This window comes from Chinchilla lanigera, unplaced genomic scaffold (genome assembly GCF_000276665.1).
Source record: "Chinchilla lanigera isolate Chin_1 unplaced genomic scaffold, ChiLan1.0 scaffold00054, whole genome shotgun sequence".
In the NCBI taxonomy this organism is placed as follows: Eukaryota; Metazoa; Chordata; class Mammalia; order Rodentia; family Chinchillidae; genus Chinchilla; species Chinchilla lanigera.
The window spans coordinates 13759026-13778785 of NW_004955455.1; the positions used below are offsets into that span (position 1 = coordinate 13759026).

At 49.6% G+C, this 19760-nt stretch overlaps 1 protein-coding gene across 2 annotated transcripts in view; it reads left to right on the forward strand.

The window, feature by feature from the left end:
• Ksr2 (kinase suppressor of ras 2) overlaps positions 1-18656 on the forward strand; it is a 402376-nt gene extending 383720 nt beyond the window's left edge. Inside the window, exons 17-20 of one of the 2 annotated variants that reach the window (XM_013520300.1) lie at positions 4766-4897; positions 10754-10883; positions 11764-11897; positions 14361-18656. In XM_013520300.1, the coding sequence (XP_013375754.1) occupies positions 4766-4897; positions 10754-10883; positions 11764-11897; positions 14361-14367 (403 nt within the window). In that variant the 3' untranslated portion in view covers positions 14368-18656. Of the gene's footprint in view, positions 1-4765; positions 4898-10753; positions 10884-11763; positions 11902-14360 lie in introns of those variants that run through there. The other variant, XM_013520301.1, reaches the window with a different exon arrangement.
• The last annotated feature ends 1104 nt before the right edge of the window (positions 18657-19760 follow it).

Genomic DNA, 19760 nt, shown 5'->3' on the forward strand with positions numbered 1-19760 from the left:
ACAAAAAGAAGTTCTAGAATTTCTTCTATCACATCCTACTGCCAGCAGGTCACTTAAGGCCAGCAAGATTCACAGGGAGCAGAATTAAACACTTCCCAGTGGGAGGGACAGCAAAGATACCACATAGGGCTGGAGACCATGACAGGAAGGTGGAACACTTTGGGTGCCTCATGAGTCGCAGGACTTTTCTCATTTAGTAACCAGCATTTATCTTTAGGTGCAGCCTTTGGGCTCTGTGGGACCATCTTTAGGGGTTCATGTCATGGTTTCCTGCCTCCCATTGGTGAATAGGTACCTCGAGACCAGAAGTGCCCCAAGTTCAGACTGGAACCGCCAGTGCCCAGTCAAAGACCAGGAGATCCCCTTGACTATGGGGTATCCATGGGCCCTGACTGGCAGCCTGGGCAGGTGGTGGAAGACAAGAAAGAGAAAGAGAGATAAGAGAGAGAGAGAGAGAGAGAGAGAGAGAGAGAGAGAGAGAGATTGGGTAGCTGGCCAGGCTGCAGGCACTGTGGGGAGCAGAGGCGTCAGTTCTAGGAGCCAGGCTGGGAATTGCCTTTACTCATGTCATCAGTTGTAAATATGTAGTAAGTACTGAGCAATGTATCCTGCTCAGGCTGCTATAACAAAATGCTACAGCCCGGTGGGTTAAACAGCAAGCACTGATTTTTCTCACAGTTGTGGGAGCTTGAAGTTCAAGATAAAGGCATAGCAAGCTTTGCTTCTGGTGAGGGCTCCCTTCCTGGCTCGTGAATGGCTGTGTCCTCACATGGCCTGGAGATCTGATGTCTCTTCCTCTTCTTATAAGGGATACAAGTTGTATCGGATCAGGGCCTTGGATTCATGTTCTCATCGAACCTTAATTACATCCCTCAAAGCCTTTTCTTCAATTACAGCCACGCTGGAAGTCAGGGCTTCGGCATATGAATTTCAGAGGGAGGACACAATTCAGTCCAGGCACTAGGAGGTAGATGACCAAAGATTATTTGAATTGACTCCCTGAGCCTCAGTTTCCCTGCTTGTAAGGGAGGTGGAGCACACACTCAGAGTACCTACCTCAGACAACTGCTTTAGAGACCAAACAGGGTGGAGGGGCAGAGACGAGAAGGGGGTGCCCAATGCTCTGCTCCCTGGGGGTGCTGACTCCCCAGGAACTCTTGGGGACTGTGGTGGGGAGTCCAGTCTCGGGGCTGAAGACCTGGGCAGCTCACTGAGACTTTCTGAGCCTCGGGTGTTTCCCTGGCTTCAGATAGAGATGGTATTCCTTTGAGCGTGGGCTTATGGACGTTAACAAGTAGGCATACAGTAGGCACCCACCAGGGGGAGACTTGCCTGGCCCGAGGCAGGGCTGGAGGTGGCCCAGGGAAGTGTGTTCCATGCATCCAGACAGAACCCAGGGTACAGCTGTTCCACCATCATCAAGAAAAGGTGTCATCTGAGATGCCAGCCCTACCACGCCAGCCACTGGCAGCATGCTATTAATCATAATAATAACCATAATGAAGATGATTTGGGTTTGTCACCGGTGGGCCCATTGCCATGGGAACAGGACGCCCTGGGGTGTCTGTGCCAGGCCTGGCTCCTGGTCCCCTCCCAGGCCTGTGCCCACACCTGCCCCCCTTGATGGTAACTGTGTGGCCACACTCCTCCTTCTGCCCCGGTGGCCCTGTCATGCCAGTCCTCTGCTGATCCAGCAAGCCAGGAAGAGACAACGGAGATGAGTACTTAGGACGTCTTGGGGGCAGGACATCTCCAAGGCCAGGTTCCTTGAAGGACATTCTTACTCTAGGCTCTAGTCTCAACTCCATCTCTGAGTCCTCAAGATAAAATGTGTAAAATATACACACGTAGTAATTCTGTCCAATAATCAAGTCATTCTGGCCGCTGACATAACCTTGTACCACACACTGTCTCACTTTAATCCTTGCAATAGCTGTGTGACATACAAACCAATGTGCCCATTTTGCAGGTGGGAAAATGGAGGCTCCAGTCTGCTCACAGTCCCACAGCTAATAAACAACAAATGGGTCCTTAAACCTTTGCAGGTGCCCCTGAAAATTCCTTCAACTCTACTACCTCTGGGCTTTGCTAGTGGGTTTGAGTCCTGTTTCCTAGTGGAATATGTATTCTTTATGCAGAGTGCAAGAGCAAACCATGTGTTACTAAGCTGAAACACTAAACCTGGGGCCCTTCCCTGATCTTACATAAATTAGAACAATAATTCTCAACAGGAGCTGGTTTTCTCCCAGAAAAACAGTAGGACAAATGGGCAGTGTGCCCCTGACCACACTGCTTCTGCCACACGTGTGCCGGTCTGTTCTGAGCGTGAGAACGCAGACGCCGGACGAAAGGCCAGTGGCCTGCCGTGGCTCACCTGTGCTGGGCCACCATCGGGGCCCAACTGAAGTTGCTCGGTTTTGCATCTGGCCCAGAATGCCTGTTTTGAGGTCTCTGGAAACACGAGTGCCTCCAAATGGATGTTTCTTCCTGTGTGAGAAATGCAGGGTGGAGAAAGGCACCTTGGGGACCCACACATCCCTCCCAACTAGCAGATGCAACAGCAGCACTAGAACCCCAAATTCCAGGCTCCTAGAGTCTCTATCAGGGTTCTTCCCTCTACCTGGGGCTTCTGAAAGTGCGGCCAAGGGGGTTTTAGGGAAAACGCAAGCAGGCATTTTCCATTTTCACTTTAATGTGTACTAGAAAAGGGCAAGTTTCTGTTTGTGGCCACGCTAAAGGGTAACCTATTAAAATAAAAAGAGGGAAACTCATCTCTAGTAAGTAAACCTCCAAATCTGTGTGGTCAATTTGTTAGCCATGAGCTGTGGACAGCTGAGTAAGTTTAATTTCAATTAAAATGAAATTAAATGGAGACTGTAGCCCTTCGGTCACGCCGGCCACCTTTCAAGTGCTTGGCAGCCGCTGTGGCTACCAGCTGCCAAATTAGACAACACAGACGGAGCGCAGCGCCATCCTCCTGGAATATTCTGCGGGACTGTGGCGCTCTTGAAGGAGATACGACACAAGTCTTGATCGCAGGAGACAAGTAAGTCGAGTTGAGGGACCAGTGTGCCACCCCTCATAGAGCTCAGAGCGCACCCCAGAAAAATGGAATTCTTACGCTTCCCTGCTTCCGGCCCTGCCCGCTTCCCAGGGTTACCCGGCCCTTTCCTAGGAGTCAGTGGTGAGCTTGTGGAAGTTCTGCTTAGATGTCAGTATAAATGGAAAGCTCTGAATCACTACAGACTTCCCGTGTAGGAAAGGAAGCCAGTCTCCAACCCCTCCTAAGCATTTCTCCTACTAACTGTAGATTGAGGTAAAGAGGGATGTTCACGATCTACCCGAAGATGTTCATTGCAGCATTGTTTATAACGATGAAAGGAAGAACTGATGAAGGCCCATCATTAAGGAGCTGGTTGCACAAACTTTGGCGCACGGGGTGTAGGATGGGTTTCCAGCACACCAGTGGGGTCTGCTTGGGCCTTTGTCCTTGCTTCCCCTCTGCCTAGGATATTTTTCTCCAGGTTCATATGAGTGAACCCTCTACGTCATGTAGATCTTAACTCACAATTTACCTACAGTAAGTTTCTTCTTATCTTGTACACATTTCCTTATCTTAATTATTTGCATAACATTTATCACTACAGAGAGGGGGAGAGAGAGAGAGAGAGAATGAGAACTGGGGATTGAACTCAGGGCCTTACCACTGAGCTACATTCTCAGCCCTTGCTATTTTTTATTTTGAGACAGGGTCTCGCTAAATCACTAAGTTGCTTAGACTGTACTCAAACTTGCAATCCTCCTGCCTCAGCCTCCCAGAGGGCTGGGATTACAGGCATGTGCCCCACACCTGGCTTCTACTTGATGCATTTGTTGTCTCCTTCCCCTGTCTAAGTGCCAGGGCAGGGACCTTTATTTGTTGTGTATATGGCTGGGTTCCTGACGCCAAGAAGAGAACCAAGGCATAAGCAGGTGATCATTAAACACGGTCAAACCTCATTGTTGATGGATTTCATATTTGCAAACTTGTCTACTCACTGAAATGTATTTGTTGTTCCCAAATCAACACTCACAGCACTTTTGCAGTCACTCACAGCCGTGCAGAGTGGTGAAAACCGGGAGTCACACATTCCCAGGGAGGTCAAACAAGAGGATGCTGCACCTCCTGTTCCAGCCTCATGCAGAGCTGACCAGCGAATGAGGCAGAGGGACAGAGTGGGGGGGCATAAGAAGCCGCAGCCCTGGGGCCACCTGGACAGGTTGAAATCCCTGCTGTGGAACCTGTAAGAGCCATCTCACGCTTCCACTGGCCGAGATCGTCAGAAGAGTCACTAAATCCAGCCCGTGTTCTACTTTGTAAAATAAACAAAATAGACTCTCCTGAGAGTTTTTAGGGTTTTAGGTCATAATTGGTGTGTGATGGTAATGATTCAGTATTTGCTAATTGGGTGTTTCCGGAAACCTTATGCACATATAGTACAGCATGAAGGCAAATACCATACGGAACAAGAACTTGGGATCTTGTTGGGTAAAAGTGGACAGGAGGGGTGCACAGAGGCCATGGGACCTGAGCATGGTTTGAGTGGCGCCACCTCTCTGGCCACCTCCCTGCCCTCTCTTCCCTGCATCTCCACTGGGTCTTGGTCTCAAGTAGGAAGTCAGGTGGCGCCCAGAGGGGGAAAGGCCAGCAGAGAGGATTCTGGGGACTGGGGACCTGTCCTCCCTACATGTGAATCGAAGCTCATCCTGCGCTTTGCTTCTGCAGGAGGGAGGACAAGCTGCGCATTCAGAATGGCTGGCTGTGCCACCTGGCACCGGAGATCATCCGCCAACTGTCCCCCGACACGGAGGAGGACAAGCTTCCCTTCTCCAAGCACTCTGATGTCTTTGCCCTTGGGTAGGTGGACCCCATCCTGGCCTTCAAGAGCTACGGCTTGGGCAGAGGGCAGTTCCCAAGCCTTCCATTGTTTTGAAAGGACCATGGCACCTGGCTGTGGGGCTGGATTTCTGGGTGAGGTTGGGAGGATCTGGATGGGGTGACACCCTCACCCTAACCCACCTGCATGCTCATCTTCTTACCAGTTGTATTGCCAACACACATTTCCTCATTTGCAAAATAGCTGTTTACTGGATGCCTGCTGAGTGCTAGGACTGCAGCGGATGCTAGGATACAAGATTCAGTCTTGTATTAATTATCTAGTGCTGCATAACAAATGACCCCAAAATTCAGCAACCTAGAGCATGTATTATCTCACATTCTGTGGTCAGGAGTTGGGGCAGCTGAGCTGAGTGGTTCTGAGCTGGCTAAGGTCTCTTGCAGGGTTGGAATCCAGATATCAACCAGGCTTCTGTCTCATCAGAAGGCTTGATGGGCTGAGGCACCTGTCCAAGGTTAGGAGGAAGCCTCTGCTCCTCACCATCTCCTACCTGCTGCTTGAGTGAGCTCACAGCCTGGCAGCAGGACCAGGATCTGACTACTCTCAGAAGTTACATAGTGTCACTTCTACCACGTACTCCTTTTTTAGAGATTTTTTTGATTGATGCATTATATATATACATATATATGTATATATATACCTATCTATGGGGTATACTGTGATCTTTCAGTACAGGTGCACATTGTATAATGGTCAAATCAGGTTAAATAACATATCTGTCACCATAAGCATTTATTATTTCTTTATGATGAGACTATTCGAAACCCTCTGGTCCAGATGTATCTTGTTATTGTGGTGATTACATTTATGTATTAAATGCTCCCACCATATTTTTACTTGTTGGAAACATTGCTAAATACAACCCACACTCAAGCAGAAGAAAATTAAGCTCTGCCATTTCAAGGGCAGAGTATCAAAGAATTTGTGTGGACATATTTTATTTTGTTACATTTATTTATTTATATTTTTTGCAGTACTGGGGCATTCTACTACTAAATTACATCCCTGGCCATACTTTAGATTTTTTTTTTTTAAATTTTGAGAGGGAATCTCATTCAGTGTCTAGACAAGGCTCAAACTTGCAATCCTCCTGCCTCAGCCTCCCTCTGTGCTTAGATTACATATAGGGACCACCACATCTGGTTTAGACTCATATTAAACTCTTTACTCTTTCTTGTCTGGTGGAAGACAGACAAGGAAACAGTTAGCTTTAGCAAAAGGTCCTACATGCTGTGCTGAGAATAAATAGCACTATGGAGATATGAAAGGAACTAGGTCCAGCCTGGGAGATCAGGGAGGATGTCCAGGAGGAGGTGACAGCTGGGCCTAAAATGGAGGCTGGATACAAGGGTGGAGGGAAGCGTTCTGGATAGAGGGAATGGATGAATGTATGAAAAGGTACAAAAGCCAAAGAGAACCAGTTGCCCGCAATAGAGAAACACAGCGTGGGAGACAGGAAAGGGAGCTGATAGATGAAGAGTTGGGGAAAAAAGTGAGGCTGAGGGTGGTGAGATGAGAGATTAGGGAGGAGGTGGGCTCCATCCTGCAGCTACTCAGTGTAAGAAGGAGTCTTCAGTTCGTCTCCTGGCACTAGGGAACCATTGGTGGTTGGGAAGCAGAGAAGTGGCAGAGTCATGATCTGAGTTCTGGTTCAATCAGACCATGCTGTGTAGAGAATGGAGTGGGGAAACACATGCTTGAGACTGGGTAGTCAAACGTAGGAGAAGTGCTGGCGGCCCCCATGGAACCCACACCTGGAGGTCTACTGGCTGAGAGTGAACAGAAGAAGCATTCAGGGGATGGAAGTGCTCGCCCTCAATGATAGGGTGAACCTGAGTGGTACCCAGATATATGCCTTAAGCAAGTGGGTAGAGAGTGGTGTCATGCACCAGGCTGTAGGGGTGAGGTGGGTCGGGGTGGACCAGGGAGGCAGACAAGTCAGGTGTGGACAACGGTGGGTTCGAGCAGCATTGGAGATAACCATGGAAACCAGCCAGCATGCTGCTAAAACTACGCTTCTAGAGTTTGGGAAAGAAGCATCTAGGATTTATCCACAGAGAGATAGTAAGTAACTACAGTCATGACAGAGAGGAGATGTCTTTGAAAGGGTACAAGGACATTGAGTCCAAGACGCAGCCCCGGGATGCAGGGCAGAGCGCCCTGAGCAGGTACAGCCAGAAAAGCTTCATCACTCCCGTCCCTCCAACGACCACGCTGTTCCTTGGCTTGTGTGTGAGGGCTGCGGGCCGCTGCAGATGTGTGCAATTAGCCTTCACACCACCGAGACCTGTTAGAGAAACAGCCCCTCCCCCACCCCTTCTCCTCACCATCAACTCCTGCGGGGGCGTTCGTGGGAAGATCACAGCTCCCAGCATCTGTCGCCTGGGCCCCTTTGGAGGCTGCCACTTGCCCTGATTAGTTAATGCCCAAATCTTCATCTAGTTAGACATCGTTAGCTGAAACCAAATTGCAATAATTAAGTTGGTATAGTTTAGTGTAAATTTAGCCAGAGGAGGGGGGAAATATCATTAACAAAAGGTACCAAAGTGAGTAATTGGTTTTCCACTGGAATGTTCATCTTTTAGCAATATTTTTTTTTTTTCTCCTCAAAGTGCATTTCTCTGAAAAGTTGGGTTTGAAAGGAAGTTTTAATGAGGCTTTTATTTCTGACACTGCTGAATTGCGAAGGACCTGGCGCTCTTGGATTCCTGCCAATTAGGAGCACCCTGTTGCTTGGGAACCTCAGGCTCAGGAATGACTTAGAACAGAAATGAACTTTTAAAGGTGTGCTGAGCACCGAGTTAAGCTCTTTGTGTGCACTGTCTCATGCAGTCTTTACAAGCACCCTTCAAAGCAGGTATCATGTTATTCCCAATTGGAAGCTGGGGAAACTGAGGCTACAGATGACTCCAGAATTTGCTTTAGTGCAATTAACGGTGGGGCAGGGGCTCGAACCTGGACTAGCCAAACTCCACAGTTGGAGGTTTTCACCATGGAGCCTCCATGGGCTTGGGAGTTACACCACCCTGCTGTTCTCAGCTGTAAATCAAAGATAGTGAAACCATTAATTAATTAGTAAGGCATCCTAAGAATTGAGCAAGAAAGTGTCTCTAAGGTACCAAGCACAAGGAAGAACTCTGGAAAGGCACCCTCTCCTTCCACACGAGTGCTCCATGCAACCCACTTGGAACTCATTCACCAGCTCCAACCCTCGGCTGCAAGGTTGCACTTCAAAATTATCACTTCCCTGATAGCAAGGGACTCCTGTTTGGCAGGGAGTATAAACTGCCTGGCCAGTGGCACAGCCCTGGATCTGTTGTCCTGGGCTCCACTTCTGGCTGCCTGTCTTCTTTACTGTGTAATCCTAGGTAAGGCAGACTCTTCCTGAGCCTCAGTTTCCTCATCCATGAAATAGGGATAACAGTGATGCCTCCTGTTTTAAGATGTAGGTTTAATTATCGTTCAGGTATGATGAGGCCAACAGATGAGGAGACACTGTTGAAAAGATGGTTTGTCAACCACAGATCTCATAAGGAGGGGACCACACCGTGCTGTGTAGAGGTCCCACGGGGAAGTGCTGGTCAGGAGGCAGAGGGAGCAGGAAGATTATGTGGGCAAGAGCCTTTCTTCGTGGTTTTCTCTGGAAGGTGCAGGTGGGGCAGGGTGAGCAGGCTCAGAATCAACTCCTTGGGATTTCAGTGGGCACTGTGTGTAAGGGCTGAAGAGCGCTGGCCCTGAGGGTGAAGTCCTGGTGTAAGAAGTGTTGGGCGTGTTGCTAGGTCAGAGGTACACTCACAAGCAAGTCCTTCCTATCTACAGGAACTAGCTGCCAGCAAGGGCTCAGGTGGTCAAAGCATCAGAATAACAAAGTATTTTAGTTACTTTTCTGTCATTGCTGAGACAATATACCTGATGCCAAAAATTAAGGAAAGAAAGGTTTATTTAGCTCCCAGTTGTGGAGGTTTCAGTCCATAACCAGCTGGCTCCAAGGCAAGGTGGCACATGGCAGAGGGCAACAGTTCATGGCAGCGGAAAATAGCAAAAGCAACAAGAGCACAAGGAAGGAGCAGTAGCAGAGAGCAAGCCTGTTTCCCTCCCTTACACTGTATGCAAACTACCTGCCCCAGGGCAGGTGTAGCACTCACACCCATAATCCCAGCACTGGATCATGGATCAGTCAAAAACTCTAGAAACCCGTCCCATGACTGGGACTAAAGCATGAGGCTTTAGGGGGACATCTAGACACAAACAATGACACAAAGCATGCTTCATACACCTCCCCAGCAAAAGGTTGAGAACTGTATCTAGCTTGGAATACTAAGCAGTATTGTTTATCACGGTCACTCGAATCACACAGCACCTTCTCTAGAGAACTTCCTGGCCATTAACCCAATATGCCGATACCTAAGCATCACCCCTCCCCCAAGCCCAGAGGATGTGGGGTCAGGTAGGAAGACGATGCTAATGGAGAACCTAGGAATAGTTAGTTGCTTTACGCAGTCCTCTGGGCAGTGAAGAGAAAAACAGAGGGCTTTGTGTTCTTTCAGGCACATTTACATAAATTATGTTAGAGTGGAGGAGAGATCATTTCCTAGGATTGTTTCAGATATTTCCTGAGCTGGGGAATCTGGGTCTCAGAGAACTGAGATCTATCCCCATGGTACAATTCAGTGACACCCAGCATCCTGTGCTCATCTATCACTGTCCTCATGCTGTCCAGGCCTCACGGCATCACTCCTGCACAGCCCAGCCCATCGCCCCATCCATGGCCATGTGCTGCTCACTGGGGCGATTGCATCTTCCCTCATTACAATGTCATGATTTATAAAACAGACAATAACACAGGAAATCACTCGAAGATAATTCTAGCCCTGAATTGTTCCAGTGTTCAGCATCCCATATAAGCATCGTCCTACGGCACTTTCACCGCTATTGTCAACTAACAGCCAAGGAAAGCTCCACTTAGAGAAGCACCCTCCCTAGCCTCATACTATACTCATAGGAATGTAACCAGTCTGATTCTCAAATCTTTCTTTTTCTTCCTCTCTGCGAGTCAACACTCCAGTTCACACTTAAGAAACACAAATACGAAAGAGGAAAGAAATCCTACCCTAACATCCGGAGTTATCTATTATTAACATTTGGGGTGTTTCACTTTATCCTCTTGCCCATACATCCATACATATCTGATTTTAAAAGGAGTAACATCAGATCCTATATATATATATATATATATATATATATATATATGGTCTCACATCCTGCTTATTTCGTTTAAAAATGATCTATTGAGCATTTTTAATGGCAGCAACATTTCTTTGAAGTGTGTTCATAATAATATAGCATTCCATTTCAATTGATGAATTTGCCATAATATGTACACTCAATTCCTATTATTGAGCGATTGTTTCTACTGTTGAGCAATTATTTCTGCTTTCTTTCAATATTATATATAATACTGTAGAGAACAACCTTATTAATGAATATCTTTTTCCCAAGTTATTCACATACGGTGGTTTCCTAGAATTGCAAATATAGAGTCTGAGGTTGTAACCACATCATAATAAACTACCCAGTCTGCATTTTGATTCATTTTAATTCAAGCTCCAAAGAAGGTATCCTGGGACAAGCGTGAGTTCTAAGCCATTAAGAGAGCTTCAAGTGTGTCTCGGGGGGAGATGCCAACCCTGCAAAGAGGAAGCTCAGGAGGACTGCTGGTCAGCCCAGAGGCTGGCTGGGTGGGCATTGGTGAGCAGGGGCTCCAGGGTCACAAGTGACATGCCACACCAACACTCCTGTAAAACATCTGCCAACAGCACAATCTGGTATGAACTCCATGCCAGGGAGTGGCCTTTCAAGACCCAACCAGCAGAGGCGATAATCTGGCAGATGGGCACAGGGATGAAACCCAACCTCAGCCAGATCGGCATGGGAAAAGAAATCTCGGTAAGTCCCAGGAGAGATCAGGTCTGGGACGTAAGGGGAGAACCAGATGCACGCCTGCACTATCTTTTTAACTGTGTAAAGTTACAAATGCTTTCCCCGAAGGTGACCCAAAAAAGTACATCCTGCAGCCTTAGAACAGTTTGGAGTTTAGAGGGCAAACATCTCTGCACTATGCCTGCAATTTCAGGTGTCTACCACTAGAAGCAGAGTAACCCTTGGTTAGGTTTTTCCCAGCAACGGATTGCTAGGTCAGATAAAAGAAAAGAGCCCTTCTTTTTCTGTTATATTTTTAAAGATATTTGTTAAAACATCAAAAATGTTTTGGTGTTAATTTTATTTTCATCTGCACAATAATTGTAAGTCATTGTCCAACTCAGACTATAAATTAAGAATCTTCTTCTCAAACACAGCAGGAGGAATCCTCTTTTTTGATCAGAAGACAGATAAGTCAGGGAGGTAGTAATTACCTGGTATGGTTTTCAGGATTACCCACCTCAGGTTTCCTTTCTTAGATGAGGAAATTACTCAAAGCAACTGGCCTTGAATGGTACTTAGGTTATTGGGTTGTGGCTAGAGATTTTAGGATTCCCTTCCATCCCTCATTTTTGAGAAAAGTGCCAAGAAAACTTTTCGGGTGTATTGCTCATCGTAGAGCCTACCTAGTTTGTTAGATGGGCTCAGATAGTAGGTGGGAAGAAAGCAGGATGGATGATAAAGGAAAGGCGACTGAGTGCGTTGATGTGGACGGATGCCTGGTGGGTGAATGGGTGAACGATGGCGGGATACAGAAGTGGGAAGGTGGGTAGACAGTGGGGAGCCCCAATGAGGAGCCAAGCAGGAACTAAGTCACCATTTATGTTCACTCATTGGTTTCTTTTAGGACATTCTTCTCTTCTGCTGGGCCTTTGAGCAAGAAGAGAGGCCCACTTTCACCAAGCTCATGGACATGCTGGAGAAACTGCCAAAGCGAAACCGCCGCCTGTCTCACCCCGGACATTTCTGGAAGTCTGCAGAGTAGGTTTCCGCCCTCTGCCTCTCTCCCCAAGCCTTGGTCACTTTTTGCCCTTTCCCTAACTGCTCTCCTCATCAGTCCTTTGCTTTCATTCCCACTCCCCCAGCACCACCCTCTGCTACAAGGTTTCTGTTCAGGACCTGTTGTTATGGGCCTTGGGTCCTGTCGTCAGTCTGTGGCTGTTAAGGCTCCCTCGTTGCCTCCCTCTTCCTGGTGAAGGCTGAGGCCCATAGAGTCTGAGTTGTGGCGAGGTGGTACCCTGAGGCTGCCAGGCCCTATCTGTCCTGTGTCAGTGATCCCCCCAGCAGGCCTGGCTTGATCGAAATCTCCCTCCAGGCCAGCAGCCTGCCCCATCATGGCAGCTTTTGACTCTGAGCATCCTCCATCATTAGAGCACAGACACAAGAAAGGTTCAGGGCTGGGGATTTAGCCTAGTGGCACAGCGCCTGCCTGGCAAGCACGAGGTCATGAGTTTGATTCCTGGTACCAGGAAAAAAAAAAAGAAAGGTTCGTAGCACTTCCTTGCCCTGAGCGCCTCTGTGTCCTCACTGTGAGGCCTCATGCCTCCCTGCCTTGCTCCTGCCTGCAGACCCAGACCCTTCCCTGTGATCATGAGTGGGGCATCTCTCCCTGGGCTCCTTTTCAGCCCAGCCTCTGGGATCTCTTTAGAGCTGAGAGGGAGCGGGAGACCCCCAGAGCCCCAGAGGAGGCTGCGTGCAGGCCCTGCTATGTTCTGCCTGCAAGGTGCTCCCAGGCACCTGCATGTGCTCACTCACACGCTCTCAGGCACACACACATGTGTTCACACACCCACACAGTGTACCGGGACACTCACTCAGACATAGACGCACATAGCTGTACACAGAACCTTCCGTAAAAACACGTCTGTGTAACCAGCCTGTACACATAGGCAGACTCAGCTACACACATGTGCAGGCACACAATCACATATATGACACACAAGCACACACGTGCTTGCGCTGCTGTCCATGCCTGCACACAGACACATGTGCTCAGGTACATACAGCTGCAAGCCCCCGCCTGCATGCACAGCTACACATAGCTGCTATCCAGGTCTCCCCATGGGGCCCTGCTGAAGACACCCAAAGTCCTAGGGCATCAGGAGACCCTCCTGTAGTCTTCACCCCAATTCTTGAACATACTGAATGTAGGGGATTGAATCTCCTCTTCCCCTCGGGCTGTTAGAACACAGACTTCCCCATCAGGCACACATAAACTGGAATTGCCCCTCCACTGCTCAATAGCTGTGTGACCTTCAGCAGGTCACTTGACCTCTCTGAGCTACAGTGTTATGCTGTGCAAAGCAAGGGCAGTTAAACCTTCTAGTAAGAGAGCCATGAGGGTCCAAGGGGGTCTCGTCCTCAGGTGCTTAGCACAGTGCAGCCCAGGTAGCAGGTGCTGACTGTATCCTGGCAACCACTGTGCACCGGGAAGGACTGTGGCCTGCTCCTGCTCTGCTGACCTAGTAGGATTTAGAAACAATTGGATGTAAACACAGAGAGAGGGAAACATCTGCCCCCGAAAGGAGTGCAAGCAAGTTGGGGAACTGATGTTGAGGCTCTGCAAGGGACTCTGGTGCTTTAACATTCAGGGTGCATTTAGGCCATCATCCTGTGACCTCTGTTCTCCTGAGGTCAGGAAAAAAGGGCAGGCATTGAAGTGCAGGGAGGGGCTTAAAGCTCACTGGGTGGAGGGGGAGAAGGGGCCTTCCTTTCTCTTCCTTCAGCTGCAGAATAGGGCTAGGAAAACAAGACAAGACGTGTTCTGAGCTCATGGAACTTTAGGTCCAATGGAATTTTCCATTCATTCTGGGTTGTTATTATTCAGCCTGTGTATACTGAACATCTATTAGGTGCCAGGTACCTCTCCTTGAGTGAGAATATGGGGACAAACAGAACAACTGAGGTCCTTTTGCTGCTGTGGGTGGTAACCCTCACTTCCTAGCAGACTACCCTATGGCTCCTGGTTTCCCACTCTCATCCTGTATCTCCAGCCTTTATCAAGCCTCCTCCAGCTCATGCAATGGATGGCCATCCCTGTCTCAGTCCCAGAGGCTACATCCTCCAGTAGGAGAGTTCTGGGTTCAAATCCAGCCCTGTTACTTCCTGGCTATGCACCCTGGCTATGCACTTCCTGGCTATGCAGACTTGCGCAGGGGCTGCCCCGCACGCACCCCAGACTTGCGCAAAACACTTAACCTCTCTGAATGTCCGTGTTTATCTGTGGAAAAGGTACACTGGGCCTATATTGCAGACTGTTCTTGGGCTTTGAATGAGGGCACAGAGCCTGGCACATAGTAGGACCTCAGGTAACAGAAGTCCGTTTCCCTCAGAGAGGACAGGAGCCGCTCATCTGAAACCACCTGAGCCCTGAGAAGGAGCCAGGATGGCATGGCCACCTCTGCCTGCCTTCTCATCCAGCTCTCTCTTCTCTTCACACTCTAGGCTGTGACCGTGGGACAGTTGGATGGCGCTCAGCCACCTCAGCTCCAAGCCACCTCTCCTTCCCTGCTCTGCTCTCTGCCAGCTCAGGAGGCCAGAGGCTCACCGTCGGAGGTCCCAGCCCAGCCAGCCTGGGGCCACTGCACACCGGCGCAGGGGCTGCCCCGCACGCACCCCAGACTTGCGCCCTTTTCCTCAGGCAGAGTCAGGAACCCCAAGCTAGGACCGAACTGGAGCCAGGACAACGCAGGATTGATGAGTGAGGTCCAGGGGGTCACAGCGTAGACAAGAAAAACACAGGCTGAGCGCGGAAGCCCAGGCTGTGCAGACGAAGGCGGGAGACCTCCTGGGTCTGTGTGCACAGGTGTCATCGCATGGCCTCTTTTTGCTTGGAAAAGCAGGGGCCAGACTGCCCTGGCTGCAGAGTGTCCCGGGCTGCTTTTGTCTCTGGGAGAAGGAAGCAGAGCAAGCACCAGCTCTCTCAAGGCTTCTTGGCCAAAGTCACGGTGGGGAGGAAGGGTTGGCTAAAGCTCATTTATTTAGAAACGTCTGTTTTCAGAGCCCCCAGCCAAGGCTACAGTGCTTCGTGGCACCTTTGCACATAGCTCAGGAAGGCAGCACAAGAGTTCTGCACGTCTTTTGAACTCCAAGTCTCTCAGGGGTACCAGTTTCTGGGTTCCACCTTTGCTTGCTGTTCCACAAAAGTGTCATCCTGTCTCATCTCACTGCCCCACCCTCCTTTTGCCGTTTGGAAAGCACAGTGGCTTGCAAGCCAGAACGTCTTCGGGGGGTTCCCTAGAGCTCCGTCATTCATGACACCCGCAGGAGTCTGGGCTCTGAGGACCAAGGCTCTGGGGAAGGAGTTGCAGTACATTCCTTCCCCTCCCTCTTTGGCGCTGACACTCTGGAGTTGGTCTACCCACAGCGGTGGATATGGGTCCCCAGGGTGTGATGCACTGGGTTACACGGTTGTACACATAATAGCCCATTTGTGAAGGGCTTCTCCGCCTCTCGTGCTTAGTAAGTCCTTTGGGGGAGGTAAGGAAGGGTGGGTGTTTTAGCCCTGCATTCACATGCTAGCCTAGTTCCCAGTCCTCAAGTGGCCTCCCCATCAGGAGCCTGTGTCCCTTTGCCCATTCGTGCTTGCTCAGTGTCCCTCTCACCCCTCTCCTGGTTTATCAGCTGGGCCAGTGGCTTCTTCTAGGGTTCCCCCATTGTCCTGTGTGAAGGGTGCTGTGGGCAGATTGGATGTGGACAGTGTGTCCATTTCCCAAAGCCCCGACCCCACTGCTCTGACCCAGTGTAAAAGGGAAATTCATCCCCAAGCTGAGCAATTGTAGAGGCAGCTGAGCAGCTGGAAGGATGCCCAGGGTCACCCCACTGTCCCTCTGGACTTCCTGAGTGCCACTGGCCTTGTCATTTTATAGCTACCGTCTGATCCAGGCATCTCCCTCCTGGAGAGAGGAACTAAGACTTCAAAACCCCTACCTGTGCTGAGACTCAGAATTCAACCAGACATACATACGGGGATCTTCCCCACCTTGGATGGCCCCAGACTGGTCCATGCTCTGGGGACCTGCCTGCTTCCCAGCAAGGAAGAATGAGAAAAGTTGTGTTTCCTAAGAGCTGGACCCCAGGGAGACCCTCGTACCTCCCCAGGGCCCTTTCTACATTGCCTTTCCGGTGATCTCAGCTGCCTGGGACCAGGGCGCTCAAAACTCCATGTGGGCAGTTCTTAAGTGGGCATCTTCTAGGGACATTTATACCTCTGTGGTCCTTGGCTTGGTATTAGTGTATCTTGGAAAAGGTACACTGGGCCTATATTGCAGACTGTTCTTGGGCTTTGAATGAGGGCACCTCACATAAACCTTCAGGGGTCCTCAGAACTTGGGTGTTGCAGGAGACAGCTCTTGGAGGCCATCAGACAAGCTCCCCTATGGACCAATCCTGAGCTGGGCCTGGACCTTCTTTGGCTCTGCCTGCAGCCTACTGAGCGCCTGAAACCCAGCCCCTGATTTCTCTTTCATCCCACCAGGATGCCATGGGTCCACAGATCAGTCTTGGAGAGGAAACAAGAAAGGGAAGGGGTAGCCAGTGTTCCGCTACTCTAAAGCTGAATTGCCACAAGAACTTGAACCTCCTCTCCTTGCCCCCTTGTTTCCCCTTTCTGTGCTACAGTGACCAACCACAGCCTTTGACAAGGCCCGGCAAGGTCTCCAAAGGACGACTTTTCCATGTGTCCATGGAACACATGCCCCTCTTTGGGGTTAAGCATAGGGATGGGTGATGCAGGGAGAAACCCCGTCCTGACCTTCTCTTGGGGCTTCTCTTCTTTGCAGACCAGAGGTCTTAGGTCTGGCCCTGGGTCCCATGTCACCTCTTCTTGACTTCTTGCTCTTTCTTCTCCTTCTATGCTCTGCCCCCACCTGCCAAGATCTCTGCTGCAGCCACCTGGGCACATCCGGGCATCCTCTCAGCCACCCTCTCCCACCCCAGCTGTATCACCACGGCTTGTTAGTGCCCCCTTTAATTTACACACATTGAAGTCCTGGGAAAAGAAAACACTCCTTTCCCTGCTGGCCTCAGTCCATTCATGATGAGGGATGGGGTCCATCAATTCATCCATCCTTTGCAAGGAGAAAGAGAAGACAGGATGCTATACGTTTTTCCATCCTAGCTGCCAACCTGTCCTGCAACTCCATCTGTACAGTGCACCCAGCTAAGATACGTGTGTGTGTTCAGTGACACAAGTCATGCACTTGACAGAGAGTTGTTTCTTTCTGAGCCTCGAGTTCAGCAAACTCTTCTTTAGAGAGGCTGCCCCAGAGAGCCATCCGCAGAGTGAGAGTCATCCGAGGGCCTTGCCTCTGAGAGAAACATCTCTTTTTCTTTCTAGAACATGTGGCCTTGCCCACTGAATCCCATCCATTCCTCCAGCTCATAGGTCTCTCCTAAAACAAAAGACCTTCTGTGGAGACATCTGGTCTCCCCCTCCCCAGAGCCAAACTAGAAACTCCAAACCCCCAGTTGTTTTTTGTTTTGTTCTGTTTTCTGGTTTTCCTCTTTCTGGTCAAGGAAAAAAACATCTAATCTTGTCACAGAGGTCCATCCTTTCTCACCACACCCTTCTTGTCTTCTTCCGCCAATGGAAGCCCTTGACTGACATCAGCAGGCGGATTCCTGAATCCAGTCAGCTTTGTCCTTTTCCTTCCCCACCTCCACCCCGTGATCAAACACACCACGGACCCCAACCACACACGCATCCAGACTCCCGTCACGTCTCGAGCCCTTTCCCCACCAGGAGAGGCACACAGAGGAAATGGCCAAACTCAGCCCCAGATAATCACTGCCCTGAGGAATCCAGAACTGAGAGTCAAAACTTACCTCCTGAGGGCCACGCCCAGCCCCCCAAATGGTTTTTACTTGTATTTCATTGGAGAGGAAGATTCAGAAGGAAATAATATCTCATGACTTGGGGACATTCTGTGAAATTTAAAGTTCATTTCCCAATACAGAATTGTAATGGGACACACCTGTCTGTTTGTATATGTCCATGGCTGCCTTGTGTCACAATGATGGAGCTCTTTGCAGTGGAGGCAAGGCAGCTCACGGAGCCTAAAATATGTGCAGTCTTGGCCTTGACTCTCTTTTGAGGCCTCTGATAGGACTTACAAGAGAATAAATTCACTTGTGTATCCCAGAGGAGGGACGGAAGCTACAGAGAGGACTGTTTCACACTTCTAAGGTACAGGGGGCTCCCAGGAGGTGACAGCTCCCTTCGTGGGACAGATGTGAGCAGATGTTGAACACGGGGCATGTACCATAGGCAGGAATTCAAGCTCTGGAGGCTGCATGAAGGAGTTGGGCTTTAAGACCACATTGCTTTGCTTGGGCTGCTGATAATAAGCCATACACCAAGCGGTTTAAATAGCAGACGTTTTCTTCTCACAGTTCTTGAGGCTGGAAGTTCATGATCAGTGTGTCAAGGCTGCTTTCTGGCAAGTCTCTCCTTGGCTTGCAGATACTGCCTTCTCATTGTGACTTCACATCCACAGTATCTCACTCTATAAGGACTCCACCTTTATAAGAGTTAAGACCACACCCCTTTGGGTAATTTAACCTCACTTAATTCTTTAAACGCTCTCCCCAAATACTGTCCCATTTGGGATTTGGACCTATGCACATGAACCTGAACACATTTCCTTCCCTTTCACCACCCCTTGGGATTTCTAAGGCTCTGGAGTATTTTTCACTACTGGGGATTGAACCCAGGGCCTTTGCAATGAGCTACATCCCCAATCCTCCTTATTATTTGTTTCTTTTTCTTTTTGAGACAGAGTCCTGATACATCACTAAATTGCCCGGGCTGGGATCAAACTTGCAAGTTTTCTGCCTCAGCCTCCCAGAGTGCAGGGATTAGAGGCATGCACCACCATGCCTGATTAAGGATCTGGATTTAAAGAACCTTCTGGGGCAACACTCCCATCTCTGGCTTGCTTTTCCTCCACTGGGCTCAGCATTGAGCCCAGATATACCCTCCTTGTCCTTGTTCCCTGTCATCCTTCACCCACCCATCCCCCCAAGGACTGGCCTTGTTTCCAAGCATGCCATCGACATACCCAAGCCTCATTCCCCTCGTATTAGCTTCCTGCAGTTGTTATAACAAAATCACTGCACATCGCATTGCTTGGCCAGAAACCACAGCAGTGTATTTTCTCACGGTTCTGGAGGCCAGAAGTCCAAACGCAAAGTATGGGCAAGGTTGTGCATCTTTTGTTTTTCTCCGGTACCGGGAACCAAACTCACGACCTCGCGCTTGCCAGGCAGGTGCTTTTGCCGCTGAGCTAAATCCCCAGCCCAAGGTTGTGCATCTTTAACCCCTGAACAGGCATCCTCCTTGCCTCCTCTTCCTTCAGGCAGGTACTGGCAAACTTTGGCACTCCTCAGCTTGTGTGATGTCACCCCAATCTCTTCTCTCTCCTTGTACACCAGCCTCTTGTGTCTCTGTTTTCATGGCTGTCATCTTATAAGGCTGCCAGTCATGTTGGATTAAGGGCCCTCATCCTAGCTAATTGCATCCACAATGACCCTGTTGCCAAATCAGGTCACATTCTGAGGTCCCAAGGGTTAGAGTTTCAGCATATCTTTTTTGGAGGGGTGGCTGGGAGAGGACCCCTCTCTCAGGAGCTTTTTCTTGTACCTTGATAGGTCACCTTAGTTCCTCCATGATAGACCCCTGGTCCCCCAGGTCCTAGATTCCCCAGAACCCCTGGGACACAAGGGCCAAGCCACCATCGTCCACTTCTCAACCCTCTCTTGAAGAACACGTCCCATCACTGAGTCCCAGCAGCTGCAGATTTCAGCTCCTTGTGAGAAGTTGGGCCGCCTGTGTCTGGGTGGTTC